The sequence below is a fragment of the Dermacentor silvarum genome, chromosome 4 (assembly GCF_013339745.2).
Source record: "Dermacentor silvarum isolate Dsil-2018 chromosome 4, BIME_Dsil_1.4, whole genome shotgun sequence".
Taxonomy (NCBI): domain Eukaryota; kingdom Metazoa; phylum Arthropoda; class Arachnida; order Ixodida; family Ixodidae; genus Dermacentor; species Dermacentor silvarum.
In genome coordinates, this window is record NC_051157.2 from 141,337,981 (window position 1) to 141,360,643 (window position 22,663).

A 22,663-nucleotide genomic window follows, 5' to 3' on the forward strand; every position below is an offset into this window, starting at 1 on the left:
TGTCCGCTATATTGCAACGCCCCAACCGCTATACGACACAGTACAAAGCCCATCGACGAAGCGATGTTGTGCAATCCACCAGCAAAGTCAAAGGCACCGACTATGTACACCACACAGCACTTAACTGAATCACTTCCAAAAGCGGCGCCAAAAGTGCACTGTCAAAAACCTTTCGCCGCAAAACGGGCACGCAAATATATATCTCGATCAATACAGCCGACACCACTGAGTGATACTGACAGGGCTCACAAAGGAACCGAAGGGGAAAAAAAAAACGTTGAAAATATTTGTACGCGAGCGCGCCAAGATTCGTCAAGCGTCAATCAAAACCACACGCACACACACCCAGAGGGGCTCCAAACTGCCCTTTAGCAAAATCACCGCCTTCCATCACTCGGCTGGAAGCGGCCGGGCGCGTGCGTGTGTGAGTCAGAGCATGAGTCACGTAATAAGAGCTCCCTCCCGTGCACGCGAATAACTATACACCAGCCGACTATAACCATTTCCCCTTCGCTCGACGAAGGAAACGACGACTGGTCCGGGACTGTCCCACCGGCTCTCACAGAAGCACGACCGCGGAGGAAATCACCGGCTGATGCAACACCTCACCGCTCACAAGCAAGGCGCGCGCGCACTAGCAACTTGGACATTCGATATACAGAACCCGACAGTACATTGCGTGCGTTTCATAATCATACGCAACAACGCGGTGCACTCCCTACACGAGCCTAACCATAACCGAATAGCCAACCATCCGCGCGGGCCAGTAACACGCTTCGATCAATTAACCGCACACAGCGAGAGGACTACCCACGTTGTCTCGTAGAACTGCAGCCTTCACCAGAGCGCTCAAAATGTCAGGAGACGGCCATTCGACAGTGCCTCGTCCGACGCGTCCTTAATAGACCTTATTCCTCCTAATCGTTAATTTAAAGTTCGCTTCCCCGCACCACACTCCAGCCTAACCATAATGGCGGTTCATTGTCACCGTCCAAAGGAACACCGTCGCCGAGAGCTAAACCGTGCGTGCTGTAACAGAGCGTGACGGTCGCAATGCGCATGCGCATTATGTCGTCACGGAAAACCCATCGACTACACCCTCCCCACCTCGCAGAACTAACGCGTCAACTGCAACCGCGTACCCGTTGATTTCAAAAATTGGTTGCGCCGCGCCGTAATGCATAGTGGGAAACCTTTGCTTAACAATTAGTACATGTATAAGAAAGAGGTCTTCCGAGGAGGCGGACAAACCGCTTCCCTTTATATAGGCGGCAGAGAGCCCTTGAGCGCCGGACGCGTCTGAAAATGTCAGCACAGCTATACGAGCTCTCAACCACAACTCGCTGTTTCCCATCGGAAAGTGCGGAGAACGTAATAGTTTCCGCGTGTGTGACCACCGCCATTTTGCAAAGGCCGCTGTTATAGCAGGACAGCTATTGCCGCACGCGATGGCGCTTAATTAACCTAAACGTACTTGGCGTACGTACGTGTCCTCGTGCGCCTTGATGTGTTCATCGCTTCTGTACTGTACTGAAGCATATACTGAAGCGGGGCCTGTCGCATAACCATGCGCGCTATAGGAAGCAAAGTTAAAGCGCGCTAGGAAGCGAAAGAAACAAAATCGGCATGGATGTCCATCAACGATGCACTATATATACCCCTCCGGTCCTGCACACTGGAGTGACAGCCGTGAACTTTTTTTTATTCTTTTTTTTTTAATGCAATAGCCTTATATGCCCCCACTACGCGAGAACCCGTCGGCGTCGGCGTGACCGAAAGATGGTACACGAAAAGTGTAAAAGCACGTCAAAGAATGCTCGAATTTACGTCACATTTCCCAGGGAGGTTCCCGTAAACAATCGAAGTAAACTAATGGCTTTGAAAAGAAAGTTTGGTGCATCTCGGTCTGGGCGGGCATCGAACCCGGGCCCGCCGGGGTGCGAGACGACCGAGCACGCATTTCCCCGACGCCATGGCGGCTCCACGCGTTTCTGGCTGACTAAAGGTGTGGTCTAGTGCGTGCGTCATCGGGCGCGTGACGGCGCAGCCAATGGGGAGGTGGCGCCACGTCATGAGTGCATAAAATGAGCGCGTTCGTGACGCTTTCCGAGGTGTATACAAACGGCATAATGCTTTCGCATTCTCTCACACGTAAGCAATCTGAAGTGTCTCCGCCGATTTTTTTTTTTTTTTTTTATGCGCGCTGTATGACCTCAACGCATATACACAATCACGGAGCGATGACAAACGCGGACTTTCTTTCCTCTGTCCAAGCAGCCACCGTCCCCACCACCAAGCGGACAACGACATACACCGGCCGTGCGCAGCTATAGCAAGCCAATGCCATGCCATCAAGAGCACACGCTTTTACTACTCGAATTTTACGCGTCGGTATACACATCGCATATATACCCTTCGGTGTCTTTGGAGGCCGCGGCTATGCGTGCATACACGCTCGCACTAATATGCCGCTCACGCTCGGCAAACGCGAAACTCAACCTCCTCCTCCTCCTCTTCCCCGCGATCACACTTTGCGCGCGTGGCAGGAATGACGAAATCCGCCGCAAAAGCGCGCGACATTTGCAGTAAAAATAAAAACGCCCGCCTCGCGCTTCTGAAACTCCTAAGTCCAGATGCAAAAGTGCAGAGAGAGAGAGAGAGAGAGAGAGAGAAAGGCGGGAATAAGAAAAAGCTGCGGTCACCTCCTTCGGAGGTCGCCGGCGGATATACTATACACTGCAGAGTGCTGATGCCAAGTCTGCTTTTAAGCTTTATCTTTTTATATTTTTTATCGCTCGCTTTCCCGGTATTTCTTATTCAAACAGTATACACACACCGTCGCTCGCCCTCGTGTGGAAAGAGCGCGCGCGGGTTTTTTTCCACTGAATAAAAGTGCAGTCGTGTCGCAAGGCGACATGTGGCTTATATAGCCTTATATGCGCCGCGGTCTTCAACAAGGCGATAAGCGTCCGACTGCTCGCGTAGACGAAAAAAAAAAAAAAAAAGAACAAAGTCGGCAAGCTTGCGCGATTCCTCCGCGCAGCTCTCAGCTTATTTGCTGCGATATAGCAGGATGGCTGGCACAGTAGGCAGCAGTTCACGATATGCGACAGAACGTCTTCGTATACTCCCTACTACTAGCCTTCGATAAACACGCGCAAACACTTCGCAGAAACCCGCGTAGAAACATGACGTTTGACAGCGCGAACTCGGACAAACGACGCCGAAGCCTGGACCTTTGCTCAAAATACATGCAAACTGCGGACAACTAACAACGATTGTAGATTCGACGGAGAGCCACAGACTTCGCGCGCAAAAGCTAAAGCACCGGTCGGGGTCAACAAGCCCTTGCAACACAGCACAGCCAGAAGCACCTGGAGTACATACACAGAACATACGCTACAGTCACCGTCCAATGCGACGCCCATTTGCTGTCGACAGGTCGCACTGAGACGGCCAACACACAACAGTAAAAACGAAGCCGCGCGAAGAAGTGCAGCTCGCACAAAGTCCGGCGTGACTCGTGAGCCCCCCGTTACGGGTAGCACGATTTCCAGACGAAGTATATGAGACTGAGTATAAATGCATTTAGACGGCATCACGACGTCGCGCTTCCTCCGGCAGCACGCGCCGCGTAGGAAACAAATACAATGCACGCAGCAGCTGTTGACCGGCTGGCTAATCCAGCGCGCGGGCACGGTGACGGGCGGCCACGTGACCGGCATTCGCGGCCGCAGAGAAGGAGGTGTTTCGAGAGTCCGACAGCGACGTCCCCGAGGGAGGTACAACTGTCAGCACGACGGACGGCGGCGGCGGGACAGGACAAGAAAGAAGAGGCACCGCCACCGGTTCTCGCAAACGAGGACGCGATGCATCAGCAACAATAACCAAAGGGCCGGCACCGAGCGTCCACGTCGCGCGGGACTCTCCTGGACGTCCTTCGACGCAACGGCATTCATTACGGTCGGTCGCTCACCCATACACACACCCCCTCGAACAGGCAAAAATAAAAGAACCACCTCGGAGCCGGCCGTATCGCGTCGGCATCGCACGCTCACACGCAAGAGAGCGAGCCATGGGAGTGGCTCGTCCTCCGCGACCAAAGGCAGTAGTACCCGCGAACGATCGAGGCGAGAGATGCGTGCAGCCAGCGGGGCCCCGATGGACATGCGAGCCTCGGGCGACCGCCGATCGTCCCAAGACGAAGCGCGACGGCGTATACAGGTGTGTTTTCAGGAGGACGTATACAGTGTCGGGCCCCAGAAGTTTACGAGACGCGTGATTTGAGAGAGAGAGAGAGAGAGAGAGAGAGGGAAAAAAAAGCTGCATTTCCGGGAAGCCCAGGAACGCGTAGCCTCGAATTCAATGTCTCGGCGATTTACACAGCGATCAGTTACACTGAAAGCGGCGAGTCTTAAGTAGAACACAATTTCCCAGGTTTGCCGTGCGACCCGCGTCCCGTAAATTTTTCGTGGCGGACTGCAATACAACGAGCATCGCCTCTGATGTGTACGTGTCTGGCGAGAAGACGATACACGACCGTCTTTTTCGTCTTCTTCTTCTTTTTTTTTTTTTTTTTTTAACGCGGGCACACGAGTTCCGGTCGGACAGTTTCTCGCAACGCGGTGGCCCCCGGAAGCAGGCATGTTCGCGGACACGCTCCACGGCCTGCATCGAAGGTGGCCGCGCCGAGCGCAGAATTAGCCCCCGAAACGTGCCCTGTTGGAAGACCCCATAACAATGAAAAGGAAGAACATGGCATAGTACTCTTGGGCTCACGCTGCTCCAACAGTTCGTTCGACACCCACCGCGGTTATCCCACGTATCCGATATGACGCTGCAACGATGTATCCTTGTCGGTTCATTGAGAGTAATAATACGAGCCGGTCGCCCCGTCAAGACGGTTGCCATGCAGTGAAGATCCCGCTGCCTCGACTTTTGACGTCGACTTCATTTTGTTGCTCACAAATGTAAAGCGTGCACAATTTGCGTTGAGAAAGGCGAGGTAAGGAAGAAGCCGCAGATTAGGCAGCTCCGCTGGCCCGCCCCTCCTCCCCGATCACTCGACAGCAATCGACGAAACAGCGTATATACAGTCAAACACGTATATGTAACAAACACGCGTAACAAGCAACACGAGCTTACCAGCAGATTCGGAACAAACGACGAGAAACACGTACAATCCGCGATGACATTGTGCACAATAATTAAGGCCTCGTTCAATATAACACGGAGGGAATCTTCAGTTAAATTATATTTATTCCGTCCGTGTGCTAAAGAAATGTTCCATATATATATATATATATACGTCCACCAGAAGAAGAGCCGCGCCGTTTCTGCCACGCTGCACCCAACTATATAGTGCATGCAGGCCTCTCGATCAGCACAATGAGCCGGCGCCGACAAAGGGCACGCGGCTGAGACGGAACGGGAACGCTCAGACTGAACGGGAACGCGCGCGCGCACCGCCAAATGCCAAGGGCGCCCATCCTCGATCGCCGGCGGCCGGCAGCACAGTGCACGCAACTGTTACAAGTGGGGGCGAAAAAATAACCACATTGCAGCAGGACGAGAGCAGAGAAAAGTTTGCGCTGAGGAGCGCGGCGCGATCGGATAGGCATCTCCGACAAGCCGCGCGTCACCGGCATTAGCGCTGCTACGGCAGCTATGGCACCCCCTCTCTTCGCCTTGCCCCTAATCTGCACCGACACCCACATGCGAGAAAGAAACACCGCTCCCAAGAGAGCCGAGCCCACCGCGGCCGTCCACCTTGGCCAACGTCGGCCGGCCGGCCACAAGCCCGAACAGTCGAGGAGGCGTCGAATGCTGGGCGCGGTGCGCCTCCCTGCCCGCTCGTCCACCGCACCGCACCACAATATGGAGAGGCATGCAGCGTTCGGCGCAACGACGGTATCGCACCACGACCGCTGCGGTCGGTGGCCCTAAACACATCCGCCCAGCGCACGCCGACCGTGCATGCAAGGGTCGGAACAGCGAGGTCAACAGGTATAGAGGCCGCGACTTGTGCCTAGAGCAAGCGACGCAACGACTAAAAAAACGCGAATGGGACAGATACTTAACCGTCACTGCGCGCAGATTCTGAGTGTGACGTCACTGCTCTAGACACTACTACGTCTCCAAGTCGTGAGGCATCGCCACACGCTTCAAGCGCACCACTTAGATACTTACGCAAAAGAAAGTATATAGTTCCGTGCTTCGGCTATATTGCAAATACATACGTTTAAGGTCAATATAGTCAAGAGCTACACAAATCTACTTTCTAAAGTCCCGAATGACCACCGGTAACACGTTCCGATTTTTTGTATAAAAGTGACAGTGGCGCGGCGGAAGTGCGGTTCGATATACGTCGCGGACTGACATCACCTGTACTCCGAGTGACTAATATGCTCCCCCTCATCTTCCACTGCACTGCAAAGCGATTGTGAGACGGATTACTGCAGGTGACACACACCTTGTCGGTGGAGACCCGACAGGCACTGAGCAGTGACCACTATACAGCGAGTCATATACGCCTATAGAGTCCCGGTCCAGCCACTTCCTCCCAAACAACTGTGACGGCCGAAACCACAATTATTGATAACGCACGTATAGGCGACTCATACCGGAGATCTCTCGCCACTTCCCGACAAGCAAGCGTGTAAATAGAGCCGACGTCACCACCTGGCACACGTGTGAATCACCGTCTCCTCGTGATTTGGTACACTATACACACTATATAACTCATGGAGGCGATCGGAAAGGGCTTATCAGCTGCACATTCTGCGTTCGCCTGCCCTCGAATTAGAAACCTAACAGTTCGTATTTCTCGTCTGTGCTACGAACCACTTTCGCGCTCCCGCATCGGGCGTCACTGTAAAACGATCGAACCCCCGGTTCTCATCCGCATATGTATATCTACATACATGACGAACCGAGGCTCATCCAGAACTTCCTCGTTCGCAATCACGGACAAGGAAGAGTTCCGAGCATCTCACTACAACCACCATGTTAATAACTTTTATGCGTATACTCCTCACCTCGAGGCAGCGTCAACGCGTGACACGCTCGTATACAGCGACACGGTTAGGAAAATAATAATAATAATCTACAGGCGACCAAAGGCACTGCGCTTCTCAGCACACGATCGCCAAGCAGCCAGGTTGGCCGCACGCACAGCTTCGCCGCGGTCGCAGTCGACAGCTTCGCAAGACAAGACGACGAGGGCAGATATATACCTGCTCGCGCTTTGTCGTCGTGTGTACGCCTCGCAAAAGAACGCACCCGCATACAACACTGGCGATAGCCGCGTCCCCACCTCCCCCCGACACACACACAGAGCCCACCGGGGCGGCAGATTCCGAGTCACGCGGCTATAAATACAAGCGCACGCGTTTGGAAAGCGCCGCCACTCCTGACGGACGGCGACAGGTTGTCGTCGCGCGATACGCCGACACGAAAGGTGGGGTGGGCAGCCAGCTCGCCGAAGGACGCCCGCCAGCCTCGCGAGAGACGAGGGTGCACGGGGCTGCCAAGATATAAAACGCCCGCCCAGAGACGAGGCGCAAGCACGTCACCGTCGTCTCCGGAATAACGGGCCCGCGGACCCGATACGCTATATAAAGAAAGCAACTCTCCCCCCTCACACGCTCCCTTTCCATATGCGCACGGCAGATTACCAAGAGCGTCGGGAAGCGGGCGCGCGCTACCACCACGACCCCCACCAGCCAACTCGGCATCCGCCTCCTCTATAGCTCCTCGCGTTATATTCTGATGCGCCGTTCACTTATTCGCAATTTTTTTTTTTATATATCCCTTCCCGACCCTCAGATCGACGTGCGTTTCGTTTCCTTCGGCATCATATCCACCTTTGTATATATATATTACAGATACCCGGCGGCATAATCGACGCGATCGCTCTCCTCAAGGCCTTTGTCTTTCCGATCTATTATGCGACACATAAGCCGAACCCTGTTCGTATAAAAGCACACAACGGAAAGCGACGGTACGACGAAAATACTATATAGACAACGGGGGGCGGGGGGGGGGGGGGGGGGGGTAGAAACCGACGAATAGAAACTGTTCGGTGGGACCGGCGGAAGGAAACGGAGAGTTCCTGCCGCGCCTTGGCCACGTTCCCGACGCTGTATAACCCATTAGGAGACGACGATATTATACACGGACAGTGCCCTTTACATTGGCTGCGGGGAAGAGGCCGCGTCGCAGCTGCCAACTCTCTTATAATACAGTTTTATCCCTGTCTTGTACGCAGCGCTGAGGTCACCGGCAAAGACAGCGATGCCGCAAAGCCTGCGCGCAACGCGACGAAAACACGCACATGCACCTGCTGTGTGCGTGTGCGTTCGGGAGTTTTCCGGAACCGCATATGCAAGCGCGGTAGTACATCTGCGTCCTTTTCACGAAACTTGTCAGTTTCAATCGGCGCGAGTAAGGTGTGACTCGCGAAAGGCAAGTCTATATTCGTCATTGATCGCCTAAGAAGGTTACTTTCACATATTCGTGCGGGAAGCAATTAACGCCCAGTGCAACGTCTCACTGCAGCAGCGAAAGCCGTGCTTGTCAATGCACCGGAGAACTCGCAACCTGAAGATAACAGGTGAAACACGCTGTGGAACCGGGCGAAACGCTCGCGTCTTACGAGAGCAACAAGATGAAGCACACCAATAACGCGCATTCTATAAGAAGCTTTTCATAACGTGGGCCCACGCAAGTATACATACACTCAGTGGTGAACCCAAATGACCACCTGCCTCGAAAAATGCACCCTATATCGACGCGACGATTTATATAGGCACTGGACTGCAGAGCCTTAGATGATGCGAACGTACGGGATGTGAATTCATCGGAAATTTAGCTGTATAGCTTTCTGGTATAGCTTGTTTACGGCGACGAAGTCGCGCACAGCATTAGCGAGGGGACACTCAGACGAGAAATGCTAACGTGAACTCGCTTCATCTCGTTGTAAAAGTTTGCCCCCATCGTGCGAATTTCGACCGGTCTTTTTGCTCTGAACTGGTCACCCGGGCGGCCGGATGCACGGCAGAAACTGAAAGCGTTGTGAACAAGACACGTCCCAATTTCTTTCCCCTGATTGCGGCGCCTCGTTGCGGGTCTTTTTACTGAACTGCAGGTTATAAACCACGCCGTCTGCACAGTCGGAAGCGGTGCAACTGGGGCTGAACCTCCACCCCAGCGTCGATTGCCTCCACTCCGCGGACAGCGGCTCACCGGAAGAAACGCGCCGCGCGACAGCCGCAATAAAAGACCGTAAAACTGTAAAAACGCCATACAAGAGCGGGCGCGGCAGTACACACGACCGCGGACACCACGCAAGCAGCGTTGAGGTAAAATATACAAAAGGCACCGAGAAAGAAAAAAAAAAAAAAAAAAGGCTAAGAGACGGCGGCAAAGGAAGAAGACAATCGACGGCGGAAAAATGAAAGTCGTCATCCCTCCTCGCCGGCGTGCCGAGGTTGCGACCTCCGAGAGCAACATGCAGCGGGAGAGAGAAAGAAACCTCACTGCAGCGAGCCGCGCGTTGAAGGTGCGAACAGCGAAGATAGGCGGGTGAAAGTCGCGGTCAAGCAGGAGCAGGGAGAGATCTCCAGCGCGCAACGTCGCGTCGCCCCCTCGTAAATCACGCACCTCGCGCGAACATCACAAGCGCGCCGCGAACGGAGCCTGCAGCACGCCTCGTGTGCAAGTCCTGCCAACTCGACGGGCACTCCGTACAACATTGCGGACGGTATATATACACTATAGTGCGGGGGTTCGAGCCGCTCGCTCCATCGACACGCCTGCGCTTGTGCCGGCAACTGCGCAGCTGCGCGCTATAGCTCCGCGAAGCAGTGCCCTGCTCTCCACAAGAGCAGTCAGGCGACCGTGCTTGCAGAAAAGCACAAGCTGTCGTTTGCTACGTACGGGATCCTTCAGCAGGAGGGGCGCAAGGTTCAACACCTATATACATCTTTTATTGAGCTCACTTACCCCATTTCGCATATTCCCTTTCCCCCTACACGTGACAGTAGTCAAGGCTGCTGGTGGTAACCAAAATAAAAGTACACTACAACAACTTTACCAGCAGAGGCGACGAACAATGGAGGCAACGCGCGATCCCATCACTCGGCGCGCATATAAAAGCCGGCGCCGCGGAAGGCCATCGCAAACCATGACGGTGCGAAGTGCAAGCGAGACAAAGAGGGTCACAGAAAGGTGGTTACTCGGGAGAGAACAACAATGGGAGAACAAACAGAGCCTCGGCCTGAAGGGGCCCACGTTATAAGACAAGGGGACTCGCCATGAGCCTGACGGAAGACAGCTCCCCTGATTCCGATCTGTATAAGGAAGAAGAGCCGACAACACGGCCTATATTCCGGGACATATAACACTGTATTCCAACCAAACAACCACCTCACTAGCGGCGTACACACATCGGATAAAGGTACACAAACAAACGTTCTTCAGGCGCTGCCGCTTCTCGACAGCGAGCACTTAGAACAGCAAAGGTGGTGCACGAAAGGTCGACTCCGACCGAACTTTCGGAAAGCTGCGCGCGAGGCTGCGTCGACTCATTTGCACGTGTAAGAACCGTGCTATACCCATCCTAGATGTCCGTCCACTGTCAGTGAAAAGTATACTCTCTACATTAAAACAGCCAGCTCGGCTGGAAAGCGAGAAACCTACGTATATAGTCTTGAAGTATACGTATTTTCTTGAAGTATGTTACACCAACTTGCCCACATCAAGCTCCTTCTGCTACGTCTAGTCGAATTTGCATCGAACATTCGCGCACGTGACTCCAAAAGTCCTGCTCGATCTCGCGACACGCGAGATTTCACAGTGTGACCACACGCCTTATTCGCACGACAAATGTCGTATAACGTTGGCGTTGGATGGCGCAAGGAGAGAAGAGCGATACGGCAAGGTGACACCGAGAAAGCGCAGACGAGCAGTGTGCACACGTGACACTCTCTTCTCCGAACTCCGTATCTCCCCCGCAGGAAAGCACGGTCGAGTGATCCAGCCGCCACGCAAGAAGCAGCCGCATGCAGCGCACAGCCCATGCGCACATCACCAGGTCAGCGTGCATCTGTGTCAGCACAGCCGCCGTCAAAGGGTCGGTCGCGCGGACCCGGGAGAGTAGAGGTCGAACGGAGCCGCAATCAATTCGAGGCCGAAGTCCGGGAAGGAGGAGGCTGCGGCGGGGACGACCCACAGGCTTGCAAGGTGCGTGCGCGCCCAAGCAAGCCCGCCGTGCGCTCCAATATGAGGGGGGAGGGGGGCGCCACCCAACCATATGGGACGTCACGCGGGAAGACGACGCGTAGCCACGATGGGCTTCGTGCACACACCATCTCGCTGCAGCAGCAACAGCCACCCCTTGGGGCAGAGCTGCCGGGCGCACTTGGCTGCGCAGCTGGGTCGTCGTCGTCGGCGCATTTGCATGCGCGCTTGACGCCGTGACGGCAGCTAGAGGGGGTGGACGTCGGCGCACTGACCTCCCGCACCCACAGCGCGCGCTCTCGCACGATCTCGCGCCTTCGTAGCTGCGGCGGGTCATCGTATGTGGCAGCCGGGCAAGCCGCGACGACGTCTATAGAGAGAGCAGTGGTTGCGAGGCGAGACGCGGCGGTTGCGTCGCGAGGCTGAAGGAACCGCACTTTCGCGACGCATGTGAGAACGCAAGTTGCGTTTGAAAGACAGCGGCGTTCGCCATGTGCCAGGCTCTTGTCGGGGCTGCGTCAGAAAGTATCCATCATCCACTGCTGACACTGGAAGGCCATCGGAGCATTTTGCGCGATAGGCAGATGGACAGAGATATAGAATGTGGCAAGGGATAAATCATCTGGTGGCGTGGGTTTGAACCAACCGAGGGGGGGGGGGGGGGGGCAATTAGCAGCACAATTCGATCAATTACCGCCGGAAATAACTTCTTCGGCCACTTGCGCAGATGTCTGCGGAACCGCGCTGCGAATACCGTAACCAAGAATCATGCAAGGGCCCATCGCTAAAACTCAGCCGCGTGGGTGTAGCGCCTATGCAGTATAGTTTATGTCAATCCGTTCCTTGCTGAATACGTGGCTGCAACAACGCTATAGAAGGTATTACGCGCCACATTAAAAAAAGGAAGAAAAAGAAAATACAATACACCGCCAAGTCAGCGCCACCTGTTCTCTCATTTGGCTCCCAGCTGCCCGTAGCGCCGCATTGCACACGACCTTAAGCCGTTCCATCAATGTCAAAGGTCGCGACGCAACGCTCCTGACGGCTACAGACATCACGGACCGGCCCCCATTGTGTGTCTCGGTCTTTACGCCGCGCCTTTTAATTCCTCTCGCGAATCGATACTCACCGTCTGTCTATACGCCTGCGACGGATCTACGCGTATTATACGCCCAAAGGTACCGTCAATACGCTCGTCAAACGCGGCGAACAATAGCATATATACAGAGAACAGACTCTGCCGAACCAGCGAGGGACCCGCCGAACAGGGGCTCGCAAGGAGAAAAGAGCCGGCAAAAAAGAAAGGAACGCGCCACTGCAGAATCGATGTTCGTTCGTCTCCTCCGGGTTAATCGATTCCGAAGTGGGCCGGGCGCATGCAGAGACGCGGGCGTCCGTCTTCGGGGAAGAAAAGGCGCCCCCACGAAAGCCGCTATTATTACCGGCGCGGACCCGGGGCGTTGCTACTACTGTACAACCACACACCAATTGCATACAACGAAAAATTTTATATAAGAATAATAAGAAGAAAGGCTGATTACTGCCTCTCACTTCGAACCCCCCTCCCTCTCTGGACGAGGGTGTCTAGGAGCGTGAGCCGAACGAAACCCGAGAGCACGTTCGACGACGCGCAGTTGGTGTGCGAGGTGTGCAGTCGATCACGTATCGGCGGAACTGCGCCGAAAAAAAAAACAAAAAAAAGGAAACGGGCACACCCCGCCACCCTGCATGCAGCCGCCAAATTTAGGTGAAAGCGAATCGGCGAGCGCCAGGAAACGAGGAGGATTCAGAAAAAAAAAAATAATAAAGCAAGCAAGCAAAGAAAGGACGAGGCCCTGCTGCTTCTCTTGATCCCACATTTCATTTCATCTCAATGGAACACGCGTTCGAAACGAGGAAGTCAACCCCCTCTCCTGTGTTCGATTGAAGAAACCGGAAAATTAAATGAGAACGGGGACGAGCGCGGGAGGACGCGCAACGAAATCGGCAACGAATGACAGTTCGCCTGCTCCCCACAATTACGCCGCCAAGGAAAACAGAAAAGTGAACGACACTGTACACATACTAGGACTGTATACGAGCAGACCGCGCCACGAGAGATAACATGGAGTCGTGGTTCTTCGGCGTGCGTCCCCGGCCGTTAACCATGCAGGCACCGTTCGATTATTCCGTTGCGCTCGAGAATGATGATCGAACGCCGCTGCGAGCATGCCCCCTTCGCAACAGCAGCACAGGGAGGGGGGGTGCCCGCTGCGAAATGTAAATCGAGAGGCCCCCTTCGATGTGTAGGTGGGCGTGTCTAGCACGCGCGGGCCCCCGGCTCCGATAGATTATTATTATTATTATACTCGTCCATTGCTGCTGCTGCCCGAGATTTGACGCGGGAGCGAAGGAGGAGCCGAAGGTTGCCCCAGATAAGCCCAGCAGCGTTGGTGTATACACAGGCCACTCGATGCGGCATCTGGACGAGAGAGGTCGCCAGCTATCGTTCCCCTCGCTTATAGAGCCGTAGGGAATTGCGTCCACCTAGCTTCTAGGAGCGGCCGAGATTCAAATCAGATGGAAGCATCAACTGGTCAGCGGTCGAGATAAGCAAGCGGCGTTTAGAGCATTGATGGAAGAAAGCGGCAGGATAGAGATTGATATAGGACCGGAGCCGTTACAGGCGCAGGCTGCAATACAGAGACAGAGGTTTTCACGGAGAAAGAAAATATCGAAGAGGTATAGGAAAAAATGCTAGACTGCAATACACGTACATATATACGGTCGAAATCGGATATATCGAATCTGCAGGGGATCACAAAAAAGTTCGATATATAGGTATTTCGATATATACAACTATAGAGAAATTTTCAAGGGAATTTTACAGCTATTCCATATACACAATAATTCGCTATACCCGGGTTCGACTGTAATATCAAATTATTACAAGCAGGCCAGGTGACTCTTTGGCTGTGCCGCGTTTCGAAGGGAATGCCAGTATGAATCACAATCATTATCCTAACCAGACATGCCAGTAGCCGGTAGAGAAAGAAAATTTCGACCGACTTCCATCACTTTCTCAGCTGACGGCCTGAAGGTGCACAATACACGCGCAAGCTCCGGACATCTAGTGGGAAATTATACGAACCTGGTGACATTTGGAGAGTACAATAGCTCGTACAGCCCGAACGAACAGACGCCGAGACACGGGGTTTCTTCGACATGTCGTCCCGGACTGCCCGACAGTTTTGGTATAACTTCGCGAGAAAGTCACTAAATTTAGCGAGTTATCAGACGCCTTAGGACAAATTCACCTTTCCGGAGTCTTAGAGACTATCTCTAGCGACATTTCTGGTGAAATAGCCAGCAAATTGCCCTATAGTAATATTCATCAAGGGATTTTCGCTACGTTCAATGTTTCGCTCTCAGTTTATCCCGAGGAAGACATATGCGCCTCCATTCGTCCCTTGTTCTGAAGACACACCGGTGTGTATAACTTATCAGTGGGCCATCCTAGTGCGTCAGAGTACTTTTCTAGGCAAAGCTCTTAGATCTGATAACATTTTAGCTGTTTTCCTTTCTTCATTCTTACGGTTGACTCGCTATGCCGCCAAGAGGTAATTCAAAGCCACAGTTTTACAAACATTGCTGCCTGAGACACTGTGTACTTTTACAACTTGGAGTACGCTTAAGGTTCGCCTTTAAGAGTGCAACGCGATAGCATTCAAAGATCCCTGGCTGCTTATCAGGCTTTTTTTTTCTCGTATATTCAAATTACAATCCGACGCTATCACGCCTGTAGGTTCTGGTTGTCATACTTTACGATTTTCTGACGGATTTTACTTTGACAAGTTCAATTTTTGTTCACCAACGCCTTCCGCCACGCGATGGGCCGCCCGGTCGGCGTGGTTCGGGATGGTGCGGTTCAACATGATTATTTCCGACAGGCGACGATGCTTACGCCGACGCCGGATTTTCTGCGACACGGCCCTTGACGCTATCACATTAAAGTTGTCTGGAAGCAGAGCTTGGCGCAGTCCTAAGAAATTCCGGGACGACAAATCGAAGGGACCCCCGAAGGCGGTCCAACGATGACGTAACAGTTCCATTACAAATTGACAAGAGGCCGAGTCGGTGGCAGAGGCGACGGCGATTGAACGCTTCGAAGTTGAGAAGAAGAAGAAACGCGGTGTGCTCTATACACTGCCACGCGTTTATAAAAGTAACATCGGGACGACACAGTCGCGGAGCGCAGACGTATCGATCGCTTATTCTCATTCTCGTGGGAGTGACTCATCAAGGTCGCAGCATCACGTATACAAGTGACTCAACCGCAACGTCTCCAGGCAAGCAATTGAAATAATGCAATGGAGAGACTGAAAATGAATGACCAGAACTGGCGACATTTTACGATTTCCACGGAATCAAATTGCAAAGCGCGTCTGGGGCAAAAAAAAAAAAAAAGGAAAGAAAGAAAGAAAAAGGATGCGACATGCCTGCAATCAGCAGCCTGCGAACAAAGACGCGCGTCCTGAAACATCTCCCACCGAGTTTACGCGTGCAACCACGACCGACTGGCCAACCGCCGGAACGACCTAGCACGGCTACAAAGACACTCGAATATTAACACAAATATTATTGACCACTACGGCACAACCGCGATAGGCTTAACTACGTGAGCGTAAGCGCAGAACGCAGATGCGCGAGCCCGGCTATTCAAAGGTGCCGCCGATTCCAAGGAAGGAAAGGGGTGGGTCAAAGAAAGCAGACGGCTTATTAAATGCACTCGATAGCCTAATTGGTCGGTTTACCTTCTCAGAAATACATAAATGTGCTGTATAACACACTCGAACTACAGACGAAGTGCAGACACGGCAAGTGCGGCCATCCACCTCGCACACGACCGTATTTCTAAGAAAGGGTACGAACCCCCCGCTAGCGCCCGCACATCGCAAAGGCGTAACGGCGGGCATCTTCCACGGAGGGAACGAATCGAGAAACGGCCGAAGAAGAACGTGTAAAACACGGCAGATGGAACAGGGCCCTCTCGAGACGGCCGGTTACGGCGTTTCGCAAGACAAAATTAAAATAACTAAAAAGCAAGAAAAAAAATATAAGAGAAGGGAAACATCGTCCGACTGTTTCTGGACTTGGCGCGGCGACTCCCGCAACATTACAGAAAAAAAAAGAAAAACTTGCCGCTGCACCGTCACGACTCTCGCGCGGCAGAAAGTTATAGCGCAGCTGGCGCGCACGCAGATTCGCGTTGGCACAACACACACACACACACACGACGCCGTGCATGCAGCGAGGGAGGAAACGAGGTCACGTCTCCTAGCAACGACGCGAGCCGATGTTCCAATTCGCCTGCAAACAGTTCGATCATGACACACACACACATACACACGCTCGTCTCACATCCTTGATGACGGCGTCCGCGTGCTGCCCCAACGTAAAACCATGCAACCCCCCTTTCTCGAGCGAATTGAAGCGAGCGACCCTGCCTGTGACCGCGGAGGGTAGTAGCAGACGACGAGGGCTGGTGCGAATCGCGCTGGATATGGGACACGCGGATCAGTCATAAGAGAGTTTATAATGACTCGACCTTCGATAATCTGACAACGCGACCCGCGTAGTAAGTAAGTACTACTGTACGCCGGCGGCACTAGAAGTGCAACAGCACCAGAGAAGCAGTAAAGAAAGTGAAGGAAGGAGCGAGAGGGGTTCTGCATCGTCTGCCAGCAGACGACGCCAGCAGACGACGCGCAAAACTCGTTCCAAGAGTTCGTCTGCTAGGGTCGTGACTTCATCATCTGCCAAGTTTGTGTAGCTCGCTGTGACTTCGGAGTACGAAGAAAAAGTCTAATTCGCGATCTAGCAGTTATTACAGCAAACGCTACATACGGAGGAGTATTCCTTGATAGATGGTGACTGCCGATAACGCGCCACTTTTGTCGAAGCTACAGGAACCAGCTGAATCACGGAAGTGAATTTTGCTCGACGACTACGTTTCCGCGCAGTGCGCGTGACATGCATTACACGTGCTACCTAACGGCGGGGCGAGTACAGTTCACAGGCAGACCAAATAGATGGGTGATAGGTGTCCAACAAAAGACGCAAAATGCAGTGCGGGGTAAATATACAGGCGACGTGCGAACCTGGAGATTAGAACGGTTCTGTCCGCCATAGAAATACCTCAGCGACGTCTTCTTCCGAGCGACGAACACAGCACGTCAACACGCCGTACAAACGCGACTTTCTCGGCAGTGGCGTTTGACACACGCTGGTCCGACGCCGGCGTTGACAGTCGACGCAAATCGCGCGTGAGAGATTCAGACACATGCTCTTCTACACAAATCGCACACGAACGCAATGGGAGTTCTATAGTAGACAGCTGTGTTGCACGCCTCGCATAACGCGACATTTTGAAGGATCGCAAACCGCCGACGCAGCTGGCGTCTCAGCGCGGTAGTAACCAGCCACGTTCGAAAAAAGGCGACGCAGCGAGAGCGGCTAGAAGATTCCGTCACGCGCGCGACGCTCGCATATGCTAATCGCAGCTGCAACGGGACAGCACAATTGGGGCATCGTCACGCGACCAGCTTCACTCCCTCAGTCGCCAAAAAAAAAATACAAAAGCGCGTCGACTCACCAGACAAAGTTGAGCATGAACATCCCGCGGTACTTGGCCCGGGCCACCGCGCACATGAGGCGACGAAAAATCCGCTGCGTCTTGAGGCCTACATGCTGGGCCGCGGCGCCGTCTACGTAGCCGCGGTCGAGGTAGCAGCAGTCGCGGTTAGGACACGACGCGCCGACCGCCAGCGTCGGGGCGCGAGGCACTTGGGAGATCGCAGCAGAAGACCGCCGACACGTAGTGGCATCATGCGGTCGCGGGGGCAGTGTGGAGTGCGCCTCTATCTGCCACGACTGCCGGTGAGACGCATCACGTCGACGACGCGGCAAGAACCACCAGCAGCACCACAAAGAAGACAGGGGTACGAGCAGGAGCACACATCCACACACGGCAACGCCGCGCCGGTTGTAACTGCGCTACGCAACAAACGTTGCTGCGACGACGACGAAAAGAAATCCTCCAAGATCCACAGGACGCACAGCCTGCTACACGGCGACTGCTACGGGACCACTGCGCGGGCTAGCAGACGACGACGACCGCCACAAGAGCAGCAGACGAACGGTTGTGACGTCACGACAGTCAGGTGATGCGCCGCCGCGAGCAGACGACGGCGCCCGGCGGCCCTCGCGTGGCGAAGCGGAGAACTGCGAGGCGCCGCTTCGTTTTCCTCGGAGACGTGCAGCCGCGTTGTCGATCCCGGAGTCCTTGGTCGTCGGGCGCGACGAGGCCGTACACCAGCTTTTGCGAGCCGGCGGTCTGACCAATTCGCAACAAGAATGAGCGCTAAATTTATATATCTGTAACGAAAAGTTGCCGAGAAAGATCAGATCTGACTCTGGAAATAAAACGATTATATATGAGATTAAACTCCACTCATTTTTTGTGAACGAAGTAGAAGGTAGGCTTCACCGCACTCGCGGTCGCGCGGCAGGAAACCCAACGACCGAGATAACGCAGTGCTCAAAAGCTAAGAGGAGAAGCAGAAGGTATCATTCGCAAAAGAACAAAAAAAAAGAAAAAACGAGCCGCATGCCCTTGTGAACAAAAAATTTGTGGGTGTAATAGAGAATACCGTCCAATAAAAAGCTGCCCTGTTCATGCGAGAAAGAGGGGGGGAAATCTGCGGCCATTTAGCGGTAAATGAGAGAGAAATGCGATGACATTAATTATGTCGCACCTCTTTTGAGAGCTCGGATCCACGATTTAAACCACGTTCACCACATTGCAAAGTGTTGTTCGGGAGCTGGTCAGGAGCAGAACACCGTCAGTTGCTCTCTCTCTCTCTCTCTCTCTCTCTCTCTCTATATATATATATATATATATATATATATATATAACCTCCACCACGTGACCGGCTTCCCAAACTTAACACACAGACTTTTTTTCCCCCTATGACACTTCTAGTGCTGACGCAGAAACAGGAGCCGAGCTGTGACAAGAGTAACCATTATTAGCCAAAAGAGTTGCTCCGACTGCCCCGTCGAAGACTTCGTCGCCCTTGTGTGCGGCAAGTCGCAGGAAGGTAACACACAACGACGGAATCACGAGAGACTTCCAAGACACGCGTGCTGACTTTCAATATGCACCGCTCCTCATAAACGACACGTTTGCATTCGAAACACTGCGATTCAGTAGAACTTCGCGTAGGAAGCGTCCCGTCAACGCTGTAACGAGTGCTGAAAATTTTCGCTGCTTATGTATATTATGTGCAACTGAAGAAGCGAGTGTCCTCGAAGTAATGAGGCGGAGTTTACTTTGGGGCGAAAACTTCCTTTCAGTAAAAATTTGCCAACAATGAAGAGAGTTCAGCACAGTTAGCCTAATTTAGCAGCCTACACCCCTCGATGCAATCTTTCGAAAATAAAGTATTTGCATCTCTGAAACTAATTCGTCGAACGAGTCGAAGTTCGTTTAATATGATTACTTTTCTTGCACTGACATTTTATTTTCAGCTGCATTTACTGCATTTTGCAATTCATACTTTTTCGCTACCTTTTTTTTCTGAGCTTATTGAGCCGTTTTATAGGTTTCGCCATCTATCTACCGTTCCTTGGAAAAAATTTCTATATTCTTGTACTAATTGCATGTCATGAATTATCTGTCTGTACCATCTACAACGCATCATGACCTGAAGGTGTCCCTTATAATCACTTAACTATGAAATCACTCTACACTTGACGCAGGTGGCGCTTTACGAGTACCGGCCTACAGACAACGGTTTCTCAAGACAGGGAGACTTCGTTCTGTCAAATGCATGCGCGTGCAGCTGCCGATCTGAGTGATTTGCCGAATATAACGGCGTGACGAACCCTTAACTGTGAAAGAACTAAACTACCCTAAACTAAAGAACTAAACGACCCCTAAACTGTGGAAGTGGAAGAACGATAGCGCAGCCTTCATATGTCTAACCAATAAAACGATTAAAGAAGTGCTGGGACGACATTATCGATTATATATACAGTGGAATCTCGTTGATACGATCTTCACAGGAACCGGGAAATAAAGCGCATCATCCGAAAATCGTATTATCCAACCAAATCGTACTATCGGGAGAAGAAAAAGAAGCGTATTATCCAGAAAAACGTATTATGCAGAATCGTATCAACGAGATGCCACTGCACACACATACACACAACGGCTGAAACCTTCTAAACCCTAGGGGAAAAATGCGGACAAGCGTAAGAACGCCCCAAATAATCCGCCTGTAATAGGTGTTCAAAACCCGTCTTCTATGACGTGCTCCCGGCCCTTGGAATCGCTTCCGCCGCATGTAGCTAGCAAAAGCATAGCCTTTAAGATCCGCAAATTTAACCCAGAGGGTGCCACCACTGGGTTGGTGGCCAGCTGAGTGGAGGACAGCTGTACGCCGCAGCCAGACACTCCGTACAGCGACCGTCAACGTGCTCATTTTCTTCTTCTCTCTTAAGGACATTGCTTGTGTTCACCTGTTGTAAGGGTTGACCACCACTACATCATTATCGTCATCATTTGGACACCACCTATGAACCAGTTACGGATTCGGTACCTAAGAGGTGCATGCGTCATGATACACTCCGTAGACGGCGTTTGAAACATGGCGTCTACGATGTATTTCCGGCTCCCGAATCACTTCCGGCGCATGCAGACCGCAAAAGCATAGCCTTCGAGATACGTTTTTGTTGTCCATGGAAGTCGTCACTTGGCCGTGGATTTGGGCCTAACCGATTGCTGCGATCGCTGCGGCTGCCACACGCGAGCGCAGCCAGAACAAACGTACGCCGTATCTTTATTTCATTTACGAACAACGCCAACGCACCCAGCCTTCGATCTAAACGACGCTTAGCATTAAACTGCGTTTCGCAAAGCGACAGCAGGTGTTTTGGGACGGCTGAGGCAGCACGCTCTAAAATGACGATGTGCTTTACCCCCGTATTCCGAAATGCAACTTCGCTTCAAGTCCGTGCTTGACTTGAATCAAGTGACGCCTATTGTGAACACGCCGAAGCAAACGCAAAGAACGTCCAGGGCATGTTCACAATAGGCGTCACTTAATTCAAGTCAAGCACGGACTTGAAGCGAAGTTGCATTTCTGAATACGGGGGTTAGTGTGCTTCATCTCAATACAATCATGTAACACGGTGAAGCATATTGATTGGGCAAAGGCGAACCTGGCGAGTAGGGGTTCCAGACAACGACGGTTGTTAAAGCGACGTCCCGAACCAAAAACTCAACCATAAAAACTGCTTCGCTGCGGATGAGAACCTTCGCATCATCGTTGGTTGGTCTTACTTCTTGGGCAATAAAGTTTTGGAACCGTGTTCCATCTTATTCCAGTTCGAAAAACAGCACTTTCTTATCGTAGACAGGATCGGATGATGCGAGTTAGTTTGAAACGTACGTCGTTCGTTTCTGCAAGAAGCACGTGGACTAACGGCAATTCTGTGTCCCCCAACCCTAAAGCACAAGCCACTGCACCACAGTGAGCACTAGGTTTCTTAATAGAAAGTGTGGCTAGACACCATGAGGACGTTCTTACTTTACTTATATCTGCTTTCGGATCGTGACCCTTCCAAAGGCCGGGATATGCTTACCGTGACGAAAGAACACTTCAGGCACGTCGCTGACTTGTGTATGAGTTCGACTTCACCTAGTTAACGTGCAGAGAGACAGCAGCAGTGTTTCCACTTTCCCGCGACACCGGTGCGGCAGTCGCGGGGGCCTGACTGAATTGTTCGGTCGAGGTTAAAATCAAAACAAGCACCCGATGCGCACGTTGCTGCAGGAACGCATGTCCCGGTGATCTTGAAACCACCTGCAGCAGCCCCCCCCCCCCCCCCCCTCCTCGACTTCGTAGACGTGACCTGCTACAAACATCAACTTTCCTTTCTCGAGGTTATAGCTCCGCGAGAGAACACATCACAGTTCGAGGAATAACCGTCGCTATGATTACGGGCAGCGCTGTTCGTTGCTATAATTAACGAGACTCGCACCAAACCACGCGCAGCGTTTTTCAAATCGCCGCCGGAGACGCCGTCTCCCTATCCTTCGCCCTAGAGTTACTGTACTTCGCCAAGTACCCGTGAGGTGGCGCTTCTTGATGGCAGACAGTGGCGCCACCTGGTAATTCTCAGAGTGCCTATCGTAGAAGGGTACTTCACTAACACAACTAAATAAATAATATTTCTATTTAGTCGCGCTACTAAAAATCAATTCTGATAACTTGTTCTTTTTTTAATAGGCACTGATAAATTCATGGCGCGGTCATCTCCTGCATCCCTCACCCGTCGGAATGCGGTCTGGCACGTCGAGGCATCGGACGCGCGA

General features: G+C 52.6%; 1 protein-coding gene across 2 annotated transcripts in view; it reads right to left on the reverse strand.

Annotated features, from left to right (window-relative positions):
• The window catches only part of LOC119450689 (MOB kinase activator-like 2), a 145,419-nt gene that overhangs the window by 99,754 nt on the left and 23,002 nt on the right, over window positions 1-22,663 (reverse strand). The window contains exon 1 of one of the 2 annotated variants that reach the window (XM_037714201.2): window positions 17,876-18,392. The exons of the other annotated variant lie outside the window; for it this stretch is intronic. Within the exon in view, the coding sequence (XP_037570129.1) occupies window positions 17,876-17,931 (56 nt within the window). The 5' untranslated portion in view covers window positions 17,932-18,392. Of the gene's footprint in view, window positions 1-17,875; window positions 18,393-22,663 lie in introns of those variants that run through there. 2 annotated transcript variants of the gene reach the window in all.